Source organism: Zerene cesonia, chromosome 19, assembly GCF_012273895.1.
Source record: "Zerene cesonia ecotype Mississippi chromosome 19, Zerene_cesonia_1.1, whole genome shotgun sequence".
In the NCBI taxonomy this organism is placed as follows: Eukaryota; Metazoa; Arthropoda; class Insecta; order Lepidoptera; family Pieridae; genus Zerene; species Zerene cesonia.
In genome coordinates this window covers 2,953,756-2,970,507 of record NC_052120.1, presented here as the reverse complement: position 1 = coordinate 2,970,507, position 16,752 = coordinate 2,953,756, and the positions used below count along the sequence as shown (strand labels likewise).

The following is a 16,752-nucleotide window of genomic DNA, read 5'->3' as shown; positions in this document are numbered from 1 at the left end:
TAAAACATGCTTGCAAAACCGGCCGATTACATAAATCGTTGCGAATCGATATAATTCCTCCTCGCTCACAGAGGCTTACTGAAAAACACGTTTTACATTCTGAAAAACCTACATCAATATATTGTATTTAGATTGACAGATAGCTCTTATCCGTTAGCCATGATAGAAGGACAATATAGTCCTCTATAAACTTTGAAATACTGTATGATAATTAATAAATATGCTACATAAGCTAAGCAAGGAACAACTATATTAGTTCAGGGTTGTAGTTATACCCTAGTTTCAGGGTAATTATGGCAAACCTTAACATTCATAATCTAATTAGAACTGATGAGATCATTGTAACTTCAGACATTTCAAAGGACCAACTGTTTAGAGAGTTAGCTAAAATGTCTACATTACGTTTAGGTCCAATTATAACTAAAAAAAAACAGCTCACGAAGATAATTATTACATCACTTGTAATATTTTTGTTTTGTTTTGTATTCCAGTGTTTTTCAACGTGTGGGCGGATATGTCATAAATTCATAATGTCGTCTTATGAAAATGGATGAGAACGAATATGTTATAATCAATATTGTGCCGTGTAGGTAGATAAATGTGGTAATGTTTTAAAAAAGGAGATTGACTTGGCAAACGCCCTAAACAAAATAATTTAACATAAAACGTGTTGGATACATTGTGTTTCCTTGCCAAATACATTTTATTACTTCACATAAAGGATTTTTAATTTTTATATACGTCACTGTGATATTATTAGGTTAACTAATTACGTCGCAACTTAAGGCTGAATCTCCCATAAGTACTATTGAATAAATCTACCCACTTTGTATTACGTGGATATTACAACTCTTACAGTAGAATTCAGTTGCGAGATTTGTCTTACATAAAGGTTGTTCTGGCATGTCATTTCTATAGTAGGCAATACATTTTTCCTTTTCGATACCATTTAGTTCTTAAATACAAAGAATGTCACACGATATTAAACATATATAGAGACACTGATTCATGCATTGCAAATGTAACTGTAAATCTTCGACTGTATTTACGCCATGTTTCGCCTTTTTACTTGTCTCCCCGTGATTTATATATAGATATAATGGACGACCTTATCAGTTCCTGGCCTTATAGGCTGTGTCTAGGCTATTTCTGACCTAATAGTACTATTACTATATTACAACTGTATTTCATTGTTTCAAACTCAAAACTCAAACATTTATTTATTCAACTAGACTTCTTATAGAAGTTTTGAATCGTCATATTACACAGTTACAATATTTACCACCGGATCGGAAGGCAGTTTCTACCGAGAAGAGCCGGCAAGGAACTCTGTAGTAACTGTTTTAAAATAATATAAATGTTAAATTTTATAACGTGTTTTGTTTTCATATTCAACAAAGCATTAAATAAATAAACCTTTATATTGGATAACAATTTCCAAAGCTATTGACCAATAAAACTTTATCGTAATTGCAAATAGTTTTAGTTTTTCCATTACTAAATTAAATAAACACCAATTGAACTCTAATTGATATAACTACTGAAAATTGAGGCTCCAAGTTTTACTAACATCGAAAACGTAAAAAAAATGTATTTGAATATGAGTATGTTGATAAAAATAGCACAATAATTGTCAAATAAATTAGTTAAAATAATATGTTCACATCATTCTCAAGAAGTTTGTAGTAGCACGAATAATGTCAGGAATTCATAAAGCATAATTCCTGCGAAATGACGAAGTTGTCTTACATAATATTAATGTTCACGTGTAAGCATTACTAAGGTTGCTAGCATTTTTTTGGGACATTACATTTTATTTTCCTAAAATTTTCTTGAAATACCTATTACGATATATTCATAAAACTTTTTTTTTCGTTACAAAAAGTGAACGTTATAAAAAAGTATTCAATTGAAAAGATTTGGAAATATAATTTAAATTAACGGTCTATAATTTTTAAATAAATTTCCCACATGTATTATTTATTACTAAAATACGCTTAATACAGTTATCTATATAACCAGAAATTGAATTAAAATGTAAGGTGCGATCTTGGTGCGGTCGTCATGGCAACCACTGACAGAGTGACTCATATAAAACTGATTTCAATGTGATAAATTTTAAAAGGTAATCCTTTTTTTAACTTCAGTACTAATAAAGCTATATTAAAGTTGGATATGGATACAGGTGGATCAATTATATACATTGTGAACTTACGTAAGCATTTGTATGAAATCCTCTCGCAGTTGGCTGTTCGGCGGACGCATTCCAAGATCGCAGAAAATGTACCGAGTACATTGAATTGTATCGTAGTGGAGTATTCTTCCCCACCGAACGTTTATTTTCTGAAATAACGTTTATTTTTTTTATGGTAGATAAAAGAGGTCGTATACGTCAGCTATGTATTGACATTTGTTTAATTTATGCGTTTATAATGGTATTGTATATATCACTATGTGACGTATGTGAGCCACCCTATATTGTTAGAACATTTTATTTTTATGTAGCGCTATTTATATTACGGCTAAAATTATACAGCCTAAGGCCTAAATAGTAAACATTAAAAAATTTCTGTTTTAAATGAATAAATATCACATAGACCGTTCTCTTTTAGAAGAATATAAATTTCCATAATGATACGGATAAAAGAAAATGGTACAAAAATTTATACCGCAAAAGTTGAACCATCAAAATATCCAATTCAAAATTAACGCCATTTTATTTAGCATTTAATACACGGGACATTAAACAGTCCTTTTCAATTAAAAGTTCCGTTAAAAGTCAAGATTTATTGCCGCTCTCTTCACCTTTGTCATTTGCGAGTATTTATTTATTAAAAAGTTTTACGTTAATATTGACGGAAAATTTTGTTAACAAAATAAATTTAAAAGCTTTAACACACAAAACAAGAAAGAATCGTGATATATTAAACCAAACCAATAAATCCCTAAAATTCATTAATTTCATTCATTCCATTCACCAAAAGTATTATAATTATACGGCGCAATAAATGATAGATTAGAACTGTTTAATTACACACGTTATTCAATGTATATTTGCTTTGCATACAAGCTTTATAACTAACGGCGCACACGAAAATTACAAACAAAAGCACATACATCATTAGAGCGGTGATATATCCCTAACAAGACGCGTATAAAACAGAAGTAAATAACCACAAACAGGAGGAACAAAGGACATAAATGTGTAAAGAACATGGCTTAGCTAAGGCTGTGTATTTATGGCACTGATTTCCAGCCACACTCGACTCGGGAACAATTATTTTTCACCTGAAGCCGAGCAAGAGACACTTTCTATAGCGTGCGAGTACATTATGTCAGTAGCTGGGGTATTTATATATAACGTTGAGCTCTATTACGATCGGTTTACTGAGCAAAAAAGGACACACGAGCAGTGAGCACCTTCAGCTTTCTTTATTTTTAGTAATTCTGTGAAATTTAATATCACATTCTCGGATAAGCAACTGAAAAATTATTTGAATCAAAATTGTGAATAAATTAATTTATTATAGGAATATGAAATACTTGTATATATTATGATAAACGTAATTGCAAGTAATATACATATTTTTGGCTTTTGTGTATAAACGAAATGTCCGGAGGAACTACCGTCACTAATATCATGAACATTGGTGGTGATCACTGACCATCAGGCGAACCACCAGCTCGGTATCCCATATGAACAAAAAATAGGATAATGGGATATCCCTTAAAACTGTTTGCACAAATCCAATTAATACACAGACCCGTAAAAACACGCAGAACATACATATATTTTATAAAATACTTACATGTCTCACAGAGTTCAGGTCCCGTTTGAATATCAGCCGAAAGACCCTGGCAGCAGATATGGCTTGGTAGTCCTTCACGAGGATATGTATGCAATACAGGACGCCAATCAGAAGACCAAGAAGAATAATTAGCCTAAAAAGTGATTTCTATATAAAGCAAAACATTTATGGTCCCATCGTATTAAGATTAAAAGGTGTATTAGGTTTCAAAGCTAGAATTACTAAGCTACTAACATAATTTGATGAATACTAGCGTATTAATTACAAATTCACTGTGTACTAAGATAGATAATATTCTACCGGTGAAAACGAATTTTATTAAATTTAACTTCAGAAAGTAATTCATTTAACTCTGTATTATTCAAAATAAAACTTCTCTTAAGTAACTTCTAATAAAATTGATAAAATATAAATTTTCATTTTCAAATACATATTTCCCTCCAGTTGGCCCATATAAATTTTCAAGAACACTCGAAAAGTATTAGTTTCCGACGGAAGATTGTGGCACAAAAGTATTTTCATTTTTAAAAGGAGTGCTATCAAAACTTTTTGAACACATTAGATAACTTTTATACGAAATGAAATGCGGCGTGCTTTGATTATTTGAAATAATAATTACTTTATTATTTACTTTTATACAAATAAGTGCTAATTATCCGTGAATATATTTAGAAACAAAGATTGATTGCTCAAGTTCTATTTCGGTAGACAGACAGGCCAAGTTAAAGTTAATTCAATGGACGTGCTATTCTATTTTAATTTTATTTGTGAACTCGCTAAGTGTCGTAAGTTGTTTCTTAAAACACGATGGACGCCTTTACAGTATTTATTGATTACTAGCTGTTGCCCGCATTGGTCAAAATAAATGTTCATAATTTCATCCACTACTTTATCACCTTCGGGTAGAATTTATCAATATCCTATCTTAGCGGATACCTGCGTCATAATACCCATTAGTTATTAATTTTTGTTCTACTTTTTTTTCTGGTTATCAACTTAAAATGTATCGTTAAAACAGGTAAAACTAATACACAATTTGACAAATCTGGAAATTAGATCATAATATTCAAATAGAACATAATATTATAAAATATTGTAGAATTGTCGATAATGTACAAATAATTTTTATTTACCGTTTCCGATGAATTTTTTCGGGACAAAACTATGTTTGAACATTTTCTGGGTCTCCAACAATGGACATACTAAATTGCAATTTAATCATTTTGATGTTACGACTAAACGTAGAACAGTTGATTACTTTATAATTCGTTAATGATTTTCGCAGGGTATGCGAAATTATTACTTTTATCGGTAAAATTTGATACTAATTGTTATTAAAGTGATGTCTGAATTTTTATTAATATAATATGTATGTTACTCGGGAATAGTTTAACTTTCAAACAAAAAGAAAGAGACTAAATCGTCAAGTAGCTTTGGTGTTTAGACGTAACAAGCAAAATATCAAATCATAACTGGTTATATATAATACATCTATTAGACATTACGTCTATTGCGACGGCGTGATGTCTAAACGTAATAACGAAAATAAATTGTACATTATAATATCAATATTTGAAACGCGGGTTATTTCAGACTGACAGTAGACGTCAAAATAATGACGGATATCCAAATAAAAAAGACGTGTGCGGCGCGTGCGAGCTACAAGGTTTGATTTCATATCATTTTATGAATATTTTGCATTTGCCCTTTTTTACAATATGTTTTGAGTTTTTCAGGTTTACGTTAAGACACGAGGAAGGTTCTTATGGAAAGAAAAAACATAACACAGCTAAAGTCGAGGCAGACTACAACAATATAGATCAAGAATCAATTTCTGGTAACACTTAACTGCCACAGGTTTTATAAATATTGAATTATTGGTTCTTAGGAATAAGTTCTGCGTAATACACTTTTAGAAATAAGCATATTTTTTTCTAAAATAATAATGTATGCTATAAATTCAATTTTAATTATCAAACCTCATTGTAAGAATTTCTTCTCTGAGAAGTTTTAATAATTGTTTCCACAAATGTTATAAGATACATTTAACTTACTTAACTCCCATTTTATAAATAATTAAATACACGAGACTAAAACAAGTGGTAACACTCACAATCCGACTTAATTTGAAAATGCGGCTTTTCTGCATATCCTGAGTCACACTACTTACATATTTAGTATAACTCGCCTATGGTGAACAAAATAGGCACTTCACCACAATCGTGAAGAAAATGGCAGACATTTTAAATTGGTCGGTTAGCATGGGCCTATACGGGGAGGAAAGTTGGCGCGAAAACCACCGAGACGAGTTTTTGATTCGATTTCCGGTAAAGAATATTGTGCGGTTTGCAGAGCTGGCACAACTATTGCAAATTATGAATACCTTTCGAAAGTATTCACCTAAAATATGTTGAATATTATGTTTCCATCAGAGGAGCAAATATTAGACGAACCTGTTGCGTCGAAAGGAGTCTAATAGTGTTCTGCTAACGGGTGTGCACTGTCACAATTTGAATAGAATTTAATGATGCCATAACTCAATTTAGACAATCATTAATAAAACGGACTCAAAGCTTCAATATAGAGGGAAATTTAGCTTTAAATATAGTTCACACATAGACGGTCGTAACTCAACAGCCACATATTTCGGTCAACGCGTTAATATTGCTATTCAACTAGGTAATGGTGCCAGTGTTTTTGTACCCTCTCACAGCTATGTTGAAACGTTTTAACTGACATAACCGGGGGATGGCGGTTTTTGAATGAAAGCGTTTTACGTTTGTAGCTGTTTTATCCAGTTTTTATGGCTTGTCTTAAGTGCGCGTTATATTGTTCCTTACAAACAGTCATTTTAGAGAAAAGTCAGTCAAGTCTAGCCGCAAGTTGCAGTCTCCAAACGGGTTGATCTAGGATAAAATCTGAGCTAAGATATTATACTGGACGCTTGTCCCGGCTTCGCCCGGATTCCTGTTTCATTCCAAGGAAGCATTCAATCAGGATAAAAAGTATCGTATCACCAGCACAGCTTCAGCACGATTGACGGACAAACATCCAAACAAACAAACTTTCACATTTGCAATATTAGTGTGATTAATATTAAAAAATAAAGCTGACAACTTTGTTTTTTTGCTAGTTTGATTGTGCTACTCTTATGAAGTGCTGGACCGATTTCAAAAATCATTTGCTGGGTTATGTACGTGATCCTTGCGTGTTTTTCAAAAACAAAATGATATTATGTTTCAAGTATGAACTTATAAGCTGTTTTGCTAAAAGCATTTTCGATATAAGTTAAGTACTTGCGGATCTCATGCTAACATATAAACAAAACTTTCTTCGGTGTAAAGACAACTAAACTATACGAACAGTCTGCGTTAGATAATCTTTTAAAGGTACAGTTTTAAGTAAGTTAAGCGGTTTCTTACGTAAAGCCTTTATCTTATAAAGTGATGTTTTTATGTCTCACGTATTCCTGTTTATATATCTAACAGGCTTATAAAGTGGATACTGCGTGTGTACATATTTAAATATTGCGTAATGCAAATTGCACACAGATTTTTCTTTGTATTACATAATTTTAATAAGTGTGGATTTTAACTTGTGGTTTATAATTTTTGTTTTTAAAGGCCCATATTTATTATAGACAATGTGAATAATTATTGAAAATTATGTATTAAATTGAGCATTATTGCTGGCATCTGTTTATAGAAGATCGGTCAATTGTGAGTCGAACTGGCGACTTTAGGGATACCGTACAAATAAGCTAAAGAACAACGTAATAAAAAATGCTCACCCATCCAATCTATGACCGTGCCAACTTTTGCTATACTTATATTTGTTTTGTTATAGCGGCAACTAGAATACACCATCCCTTAAAATTCCAGCTGTCTATCTATCTTGTCAACTTCTCAATGTAATAGGATTGAAATAAATTTTATGGAAAATTATCGGTAAAAAAGAGCCTCTATAAGATTGTTCTGCCGTAATTTTATTATGAAAAGAATTTCGGTTAAAAAATTTAAAGCTATTTTTATTTATAGCTGCTTTACTTTTCAATTTACGTTAAAAAGTAAAATGAACAAAATTGTAGTCAATTTGAGTTACTACGGTAAATGTTCTATTAAATTACGCAGGTTTTTAAGTTTTCGAGATTAACCTTGATATCCTTTTTTCAAGATGACGGCATCGGGACAAGGTTTACAATCCCACAAACTTACAATTAAACTTCCAGTAACTGTCCCCCCCCTCACACACACACACACAGTGTCAAAGACACAATGTCTCAATGTACTTTAAATTTTTTTTTAAATCGTCCACAGAAAGCACAGCTCAATTAATTAGTAGTTATTTATAAACCTACTTATATAAACATGTCAATACGTGATTAGCACGTATTGACAGGCTTATATAAGTACGTATCTTAATTATCCTCTCTTTTGCAGTGGAAATAATTATTATAATTACTTATGAACGCAACATTTATGTTACGTGAATGTAAATGATTTGGTATGTGCTGTCTTGAATTCGTTATAATTTTAGTAACTAGGATAATATTTACATTATTTTTACTAACTGCAATATTTCTTAGAGTTCGAATGTTATGAACTTCATACACCATAATATTTGTTATTAATTTAAAATTCCCGTACCGTAACATAATTCAAATGCGAATGATAGTAGATTTATTTTATACTAGCTGCTCTCTGCGGTTTCACCCGCGTAAGTCCGAATCCGGTAGGAATATCGGGATAAAAAACTTGCCTATATGTTAATCCAGTTGTTCAGCTATCTGCGTACCAAATTGCATTGCAATCGGTTAAGTATTTTTGCGTGAAAAACAAACACACACACGTCCTTACAAACTTTGGCATTTATAATATTAGTAGGAAGTAGGACTAGTAGGAAGTAGGATTAGTTTATTAGTAGGATTACGAGAATTTTAAATTCATTGCTATGAACTATGTTTAAGCTTACTGAATTTATTAGAAAATCTTGGGAGATACACCTACCAACTAATCATAAAAACAAATGTGGTACATGTATTCAATTTTAATGTTGCAACAAATAGTAATTCCCCGCCCTTGCTCGCACCCGGGACATTAATAGACAGCCCTGATTAAGCGCATTATTATTTATTCGTTAATATTAAAGCTACCAATTTTTACATATTTTAAACTCTCTTACCGTTTATTATGAGTATCTTTTTGAATATTTATTTAATGACTTTCAAATTTACGATTGGTTATAGAAAGCACCCTCATTCCGCTGATTGTAATCAAACTTAAATTAACGATTTCACAGCTTCTGGATACGTTATCTTTAGCTAAATTATCAGCCCAACAATTGACGTTTTGCTGAAGTGAAACTTCTTTAGAATCGATGCGATTTCAAAACTGATGCAACGGAAAAAACGACAGGTAAGAGACACAAATACAAAAATATGTACAATGAAGCCAGCAAAGAATGAGACAGAAATATACATACTATTTTATATATATTGATCTCATTCTTTTGTCGATTTACTGAAGTTTCAGTTCTATCGTGTGTGAATCGCATACACACCTTTTTCTTATAAATATACACTGCGTTTCCATCCAGAGATCCCAAGACATCAACTGCCTAAGAGATAAGACCGCCTGTTGTGCTCTTCATGTATATTATATTTTTTTCTGGTTTGTCTTGTCTGGTACGTTCTACTTTTTTTGGTAAAGGTCCTCAATAAACAGTTTTTATTTGATTTAATTTGGTGTGAAAATAATGTACGTTTGGACAAAAAGTGTTGAATAGGCTATCAGGGATATTAAACAGTGACAGTTCTTAATAATATTAATTTATTATCAATGCGAAACTGTGCTTGTCTGTATTGGTATTTGATTTTTATGTCTGGAGGTACTTAGGAGGCTGGAGTGATGTAAGCTTATTGTAAGGCTTTTCTTTATTATTAGACAAATTGTAAAACTATGTTTTGCAATAATATAAATAATAAAATGTTAGAGTTAAGTTTATTTATCACTGCTGTGAACAACTGAATACACAGTTTGTAATTATTGTTAAAAAAAAGTTAGCGTTAATATTTTATTCAGCGCCCTCTATTTATTTACGTTAGAACTAAAGTTAACGTTCAGCTTGGAAGGTAAAAGAAGTTCTCATTCAAAATAATTCCTCGGGGCTTTTTGAGTTTACACTAACTTAAGAACTTTTTGGAACAGCTCAAAGATGGCGCTGTATTCATTCGGAAAATAAATGTATTTAAATATGAGATGGAATATTAAAGGTAAACCAAGGAGTCGCGGCTGGACTCAGGCTGCTGGTTATTGGCCGTTTTAACAATCTTGATTTATTTCCCAACTGTGGACATTTTAAAGGCTTTAATGAAGATAACGATATACTGTGGCTTCTTTTAGCTGTGAAACATTTCATTTTCATACAACACCGTTTCTACTGCAATTATGTTATATTAAGTTCTGAAATCAATGTTTTTAGAATTAAAATATTTATCACATATATATTCAAATAATAAAAACATTATTTTGGACCTTACCGATATTTATAGCCGATTTCCATTTTTATGAAGGTCTGCCGTGTCCTTAGTGACGCTAGTTTTATTACGTTTTTATTGCGTTCCCATAAAACGGTAAATCTCATATGAATAGATTTTATTATATCATTTATGTTCTTACGATTAAAATATAGATACAATTTAAAAAAAAACTGTACGATTTCTAATATAAAAAATTTGAATTGTTGAGTACCTTATATTTTTGCAAACTGAATATAATAAGGTCATCTTAAAAGAAACGCAATTAAATGTTTCAATATTAATTTTTTTAATAGAAATTGGAAACCTCATACATAATTAAGGCCATTTAAAGAGAAAACCCAATAACTTTACGTAATGAAAGGAACTTATAAGCAAATACACTAGAACTAGTGTTGCAATTATAATTAAATATAATATAGCATATCTGTAAGAATTGTTAAATTTGAAAATAATGCGACAGCGACATCTTATTGTTATTTATCGATTATGTAGTTTATTTGAAATTAATTACGTTCTTTTGGAATTATGAGTGGAAAATTGTACTTTAGATTACCGTTTATTTATTTAGATGAAGGATGATACTTTTTACCCGGTATGTTACAAATATGGAAACGTATCTACCCTTTATAATTCTCAAAAGGGTCATTTTATAACCATATTTTATTCAACGTACATTAAGAACCATATTCTCTTTCATTTTTAATTCAACAAAGTCCCTCAATTTATGCATATAATAAATATCATGCTCGCATACAGTCATTTCTAAGGCAAGGTGAATGTCCTCCATTTTCAATGATCCAATCAGGAATCCATTTATCCGGATAAGTCCTTTATTTAGTTTTAAAGTCCGATGAATATCGTCGCCTATCGACCGCAGATGGCTTTTAAGGCTTCGAAACAATCGTTAAGAGGCGCGGATTAATGGCTCAGTTCGACTCCTGATATTTAGTCTGGCACCCGAATATTCAACGCTCAAAACTAAACTTTAATCGAATGGAATAAGATTTTAAATACTTTACAATACTTTTGGTGAGAATGGGACACAATATTCAAATAGTTAATTCACCTAATTATCAACCAAAAAGTTTTCTTTTATTTTAGTAACCGGTCATTGCCTTTTATTAGCATTCACATCGATTCAAAAAATGAGAAAGAGAGCAAAATTGTTATGTCATTCAATATAAATACAATGAATTATATTAAAAAAACAATTTCGTTCCCCTTTTCTTGATGAGCTATTTCTACCGAACGAAAAAAAATAAACAGCAAATAAATAAAAACAACCACAATTGTTTGTTCAAATTTACATATTGTATTGTTAGACAATGGCGTGCGTCTATACAATCCGTTGACAAGAGGTTTATTCGTAGAAACCTTCAATGCAATGTGTATAAACCATGTCCGTGGTCCAGAGTGGCAAAATAAAATAGCGTTAAAAGTCAGTAGCAAAATATGTCAAATATAAGACTTAAGATTATTAATAGTCTAGGTGAACTTTCATTAATTTCTAACCATTTAGGTACTTATTTATATTATAACTAAGATAAATCCCATATAGTTATTTAACGAAGAGGAAAGCGAGTCCAGTAACTGGGATGCAATCATTCCGAAGTTTCTCTTTCTATAGTTGTGCTTAGCTAAACAAACTAATCTTTGAAATTAAATTTTCAAGTCCTGTAACTGAAGTGGAAGCTTTTTGCTAACTTTTACAATCTCGGTAAACAAATTTTTTATTCTCAGTATCATCTTGGTTAGGTACGTTATTATTTTAATTATTATCTAGTTGCTAGGTTTCCGTCCACAGCTTCACCCGCGTAGTCAAAAGGAAACGAAGTTTCCGCTTCCTTGGTATTTCCAGGATAAAGTTTATCCTATGTTCTCTGTCAGATCTCAAACTGTCTTTGCATTAAATATCATTCAAATTATTTAATTAGCTGAGGCTTTAAAGGGATTATAAATGGTGAAGGTCTGTGAAATAGTGCAAACTAAAATAGACGATATATCATTTCTCAAGGAAGGTCACTCACCTACGATCACAAAACCATTATCAAGTTACATAACTACATTTATTTCTTCGATTTGGTCTCGTATTCACATGCAAAGGAATCTCAAATACTTTCAAAACTAAATGCACGTGTTCAATAACAGTTTCATCGAGTGTAGTCGCAATTCGCCAGAAGTTCTGCAGCAAAGCCAAGCTCTATTAGCATTAGGGGCTGGCACGCGACAGTCAACTTGTTGCAACTTCTAGGAACCCGTGAGAACTTGCAATAACTTGATATGAACTGTGTGGAACGAGCTTGATAAATGGCAGACCCGGTTCGACGTACGTTACACCAAATGGCATAATAGAATTTTTACAACTGTTACGTGAGTTTTTGTTTGATATTATGATGGATAAGATTTTGTAATGAGATAGATACTATTATATATATTTCTTATATTTTCGATGATAAGATAGTTAGTTTCACAAACTCGGTTACAACTGACCAGGAACAGAGCGGAAAGTAGTTGTCGTATATAAAAATGTAATCAAATAAACAAACAACTTGGGCTAATAATTCGGTACTAAGGCGCTTTTACTAGCCAAAGGACAAGATAAAACGATTTTTTATGAAATTAACAACGGTTTGAGTATTCACCGTCATGTATACCTAGTAACATAAGAACTTGGTATAGTATTATTTAAGGAGGTTAGATATCTTAATTAGTTTCAAAAGGATTTCGATTAAAATCAGTGGGAAATTGAAGTTAGCAATAAAACTGTCAAATGATAAAAATAAAATTCAAAGGTAATAATAAAAATCTATTTTTTATCGCGTAACAGATCCAGAACACGTATGAATATATAAGATGTAAATATCGGGTCCAATAGAAAGGTCACACGTAGGATTCTGATGGTCCGAAAATTATTTGGTCAATTGTTTTCAGAATTTATATGGGTCGCAGCACACGGGGGACATAAAGTCGGAACGGAGCCACTTTCAACTAGTCAGCGTTGTGTCAGTCCCCAAGATTTTATGCGGGTCGCCGGAGTAACACAAATAAAATTCAAATATGCTCGCTATGCAAAAAATATTCTGAGATCCCAAGTGATTGGTGAAATGTTCTAACATGGGTACTAATTTGCAAACATATTTTTTTAGTTTTTCTAGTGTTTAATTGCGCTCGCGACTATTTAGAAGTTTTAGCGGTTTATGACTGATTTTTCTGTTCATGATCACATCATTATAAATTGTTCGAAACGTTTGGATAACTATAGATAAATCGAATATAAGTTTTATTATGAAATATATAATTTACATTTTTGGCTTTAGGAATGTACTTTCATTTGACGCCTAGATATGTAGTGGTTGTAGAAAAAAGATTAGGAGTAAACTCTACTAATAATTCAATTTGCCTGTTCTGCTGTTTTTTTTATTTAAGAGAAATGTTTTTAGGTTATAATTACTACATTTTAATTAATATGCTCTGTTATTCATCTGAGCTTTTTTTGTATTCAGAGATCTATAACTATCAGCATAGATTTTATTAGACAGTTAAAACCATAAATTATGTCAACAGGGAAAATATTACATCGACTTTATAATGTCTGTTACCAGATTACCACAATTATAATGTCTGTTATAAATTATAATATCAACAGTTCCATCATCAATACCTAACTTTAGCCTCGAACCCTCTGCCCACACGAAATCAAAATTAATAAAGTTCCTCATAAAATATTATTTCTGGTACATACTCACTTGGTAATCATTAACATCAAAGGCGTAATACTTCACAGGAATTAAAAATAAATGAGCAATTTTAATATTGCCTTCAGGAACGTTTCGGGTCAGTGCGCCCATAGAGTGCGAAAGGTCAGCGCCGAGTATTGTCTAGTAGATACGTTAATGTTAAGGTCTTTTTTGAGAAAACCTATTAATATTTATTCTTTATAGTTTGAGATGTTTATATTGAGTTATTCAGTGCATCTGTTTAATGGTTTAGAGGATTCACTGCTATAATATGCGGTCAATATCTTTTGATATTATTTGGCTTTATTTTTTGAACCCCGTTATCCATAATTCAATATGTACATATAATCATTAATTTATCGAAATATATATTTGTGTATTGTGCATATTAATGGTAATAATTCAAATATAATTAAATACTTAAGATATATTATAACACATACATTAATATATACGACGAATGAGAATATATAAAACCACTAACTATAACATAATTAATTATATTATTTACACAATTAATTAATTATATTCGTAAGGATAGCTGAAAGGATTCATCGATATTTATACTGCGCATACAAAGACCATCTAAATTCAAATAATCCTAATCAAAGACTAATTTATACCCCAATTGGTTCATAAATTTCGTGTATGCAATCTACAAGCAAGTATTCAATAGTTAGATAGCCTTTATAGAAGTTCAGCTTCTGTATAGTTAGTCGGTAAATACGGAGTTGAACCTTCTGCAACAGTATCAGATATTTACTGTTCCTCGAAGCGTTCTTAGTTCACCAAATCGAGTTTCGATACGTCGTCACTAGTTTGTGCCTTCGGGTTTGTTATAATAGTTTTGTTTTTAGTGATGTTTTTTTAACCATTGATTGTTGATGCTCTCTGATGCTGGTTTATCTGCGTTTATCTTATTATATCAGATTTCTCTTTTTGGAATTCTTAAAAACAAGCCTGAAACAAGCCGTTTAAGGAACAAGCCTAAAGTGGGGCTTTGGGAGGGTTCTTGAAGTTTTCTAACTAAATTGGCATACTTTTCTTTTTTTTAGAAGTACAAAATGATATTTCTATGGTCGATAACACCTCTAGACATGACGACAACTAGATTAGTAAAAAAATGCCTAAACCTATATAATTGATATATGTCATCATTTTTCAGTAATGTGTACCATAAAAATGCATAGATTATGGATGGTAGATAGTACGCTTCATTCGCCTAAATCTACCTTGCTACAGTGATATTCGTTTTATGGAGTAAACCTTTTCAAGAGATAATATAAGTTATTTTTTACCACAGCTGAAGATCACCTTTGAGTGTATACAAGATATTGTAGTACGAAAATGCCCAAGTATAATAATATCAACTGACGCGATTTTGACAGTGAGTTAATAATTAACATAATGCCTTATATAATATTTTCGGATAAGCACTTAAACATTTTAACCCTTTCCGCAGACCGGACCTTTACTAAACAATTAAAATGATTTATGATAGAAACAAAAACCCTTGAATCCATTTAGCGGCATTTTAGTCTAAGCAATAGTCCGCCCCCGTAATAAAACATGATTTATGATCCATTTAATTTCGCAAACTGAAGAACGAAACTGCATTAATATGCTGCTGACAATCATGTAATACTCCATTAATTTTACTCAGATTTAGTTTCATTTGTGCCCTTACTAAAATGTAAAAATTTATATTTTCTTTCTAATTCGTAATGATTTCACTCCCGCACCCCTGGCTAGGCCCATGCTCAGGAACATGTTACATGAATTTTTAAAAGCGATTTTTACACATGCGTGATCTTATGCAATCTTATCTTGTGGAAAGAAAGTATCTTTTATACGTCTATATATGTCATCTTTGACATTAGATGTTGTGATAATTATTCTCGCAGTAAGCAGCATTCATAATCAAATCAACATAATCATTGCAAAAACATAGCATATTATCTTCTTGACTTTTATTATGACCTTGGAATATACCTTAATACAATACCCTATGACTTTTCCAAAGGGGGCATTTACGATATCATAAGAAACATAATCCATTCATGTCAAAAAGCGAAATCTCCACTTGAATCACAAGAGTTCATCAACAAATTTATTACAGTGGAACTCTATAGGATTCTGAAACAAAAGGTCTCGTAGTAAAATAGGAACTTTACAAAACTTATAACAGATTTAATCAGGTTAGCCTTTATACCGGCGCTGTGATTATAACACGCTCCAACGCTTATTAAAAGCCTACTGACATTTATTCTACAGCTTTTTAACTTCCTATTAAGTTTATATTTAATATATGACTTTGTTGTTTATATAGACATATTTTATACCTTTACACGAACCCCTATTGGAACATATGTAGACACGGAAGCCTTGTTAAATTTATGGTTCCCTGCATTTGTAAAGGTTTCGTGTTTATAATGTGATTTAATTATTAAATTTCTTCATTATTTGTCAAGCTACTTATAGAAAGGCAAGAAGAAAGGAACGTTATTATAGCATTAAGATTTAAATAATTCAGTCCGTTATATATTCGAACTAGTTTAAGTTTTGTAGGAAATAAACGGCATTGAATTTGTAGTATATTATACTTAGTCTGGCCATAAATACTGTTACACTTAATTATAAAAAAATATTACATTTGAATTTCGAATCT

The 16,752-nt window shown here is 31.3% G+C and overlaps 1 protein-coding gene across 3 annotated transcripts in view; it reads right to left on the bottom strand.

Moving 5' to 3' along the window:
• LOC119834691 overlaps positions 1 to 5,986 on the bottom strand; it is a 9,866-nt gene extending 3,880 nt beyond the window's left edge. The window contains exons 1-3 of one of the 3 annotated variants that reach the window (XR_005288014.1): positions 5,923 to 5,986; positions 3,810 to 3,942; positions 2,216 to 2,343 (exon numbers count right to left, since the gene is read on the bottom strand). Coding sequence is in view for 2 of the 3 variants with exons in the window: in XM_038359139.1 (XP_038215067.1) it covers positions 2,216 to 2,343; positions 3,810 to 3,942; positions 5,864 to 5,874 (272 nt within the window). In the remaining variant the exon portion in view is untranslated. Of the gene's footprint in view, positions 1 to 2,215; positions 2,344 to 3,809; positions 3,943 to 5,788 lie in introns of all 3 variants that reach the window. The other 2 variants (XM_038359140.1, XM_038359139.1) reach the window with 2 other exon arrangements.
• Positions 5,987 to 16,752: the final 10,766 nt, after the last annotated feature.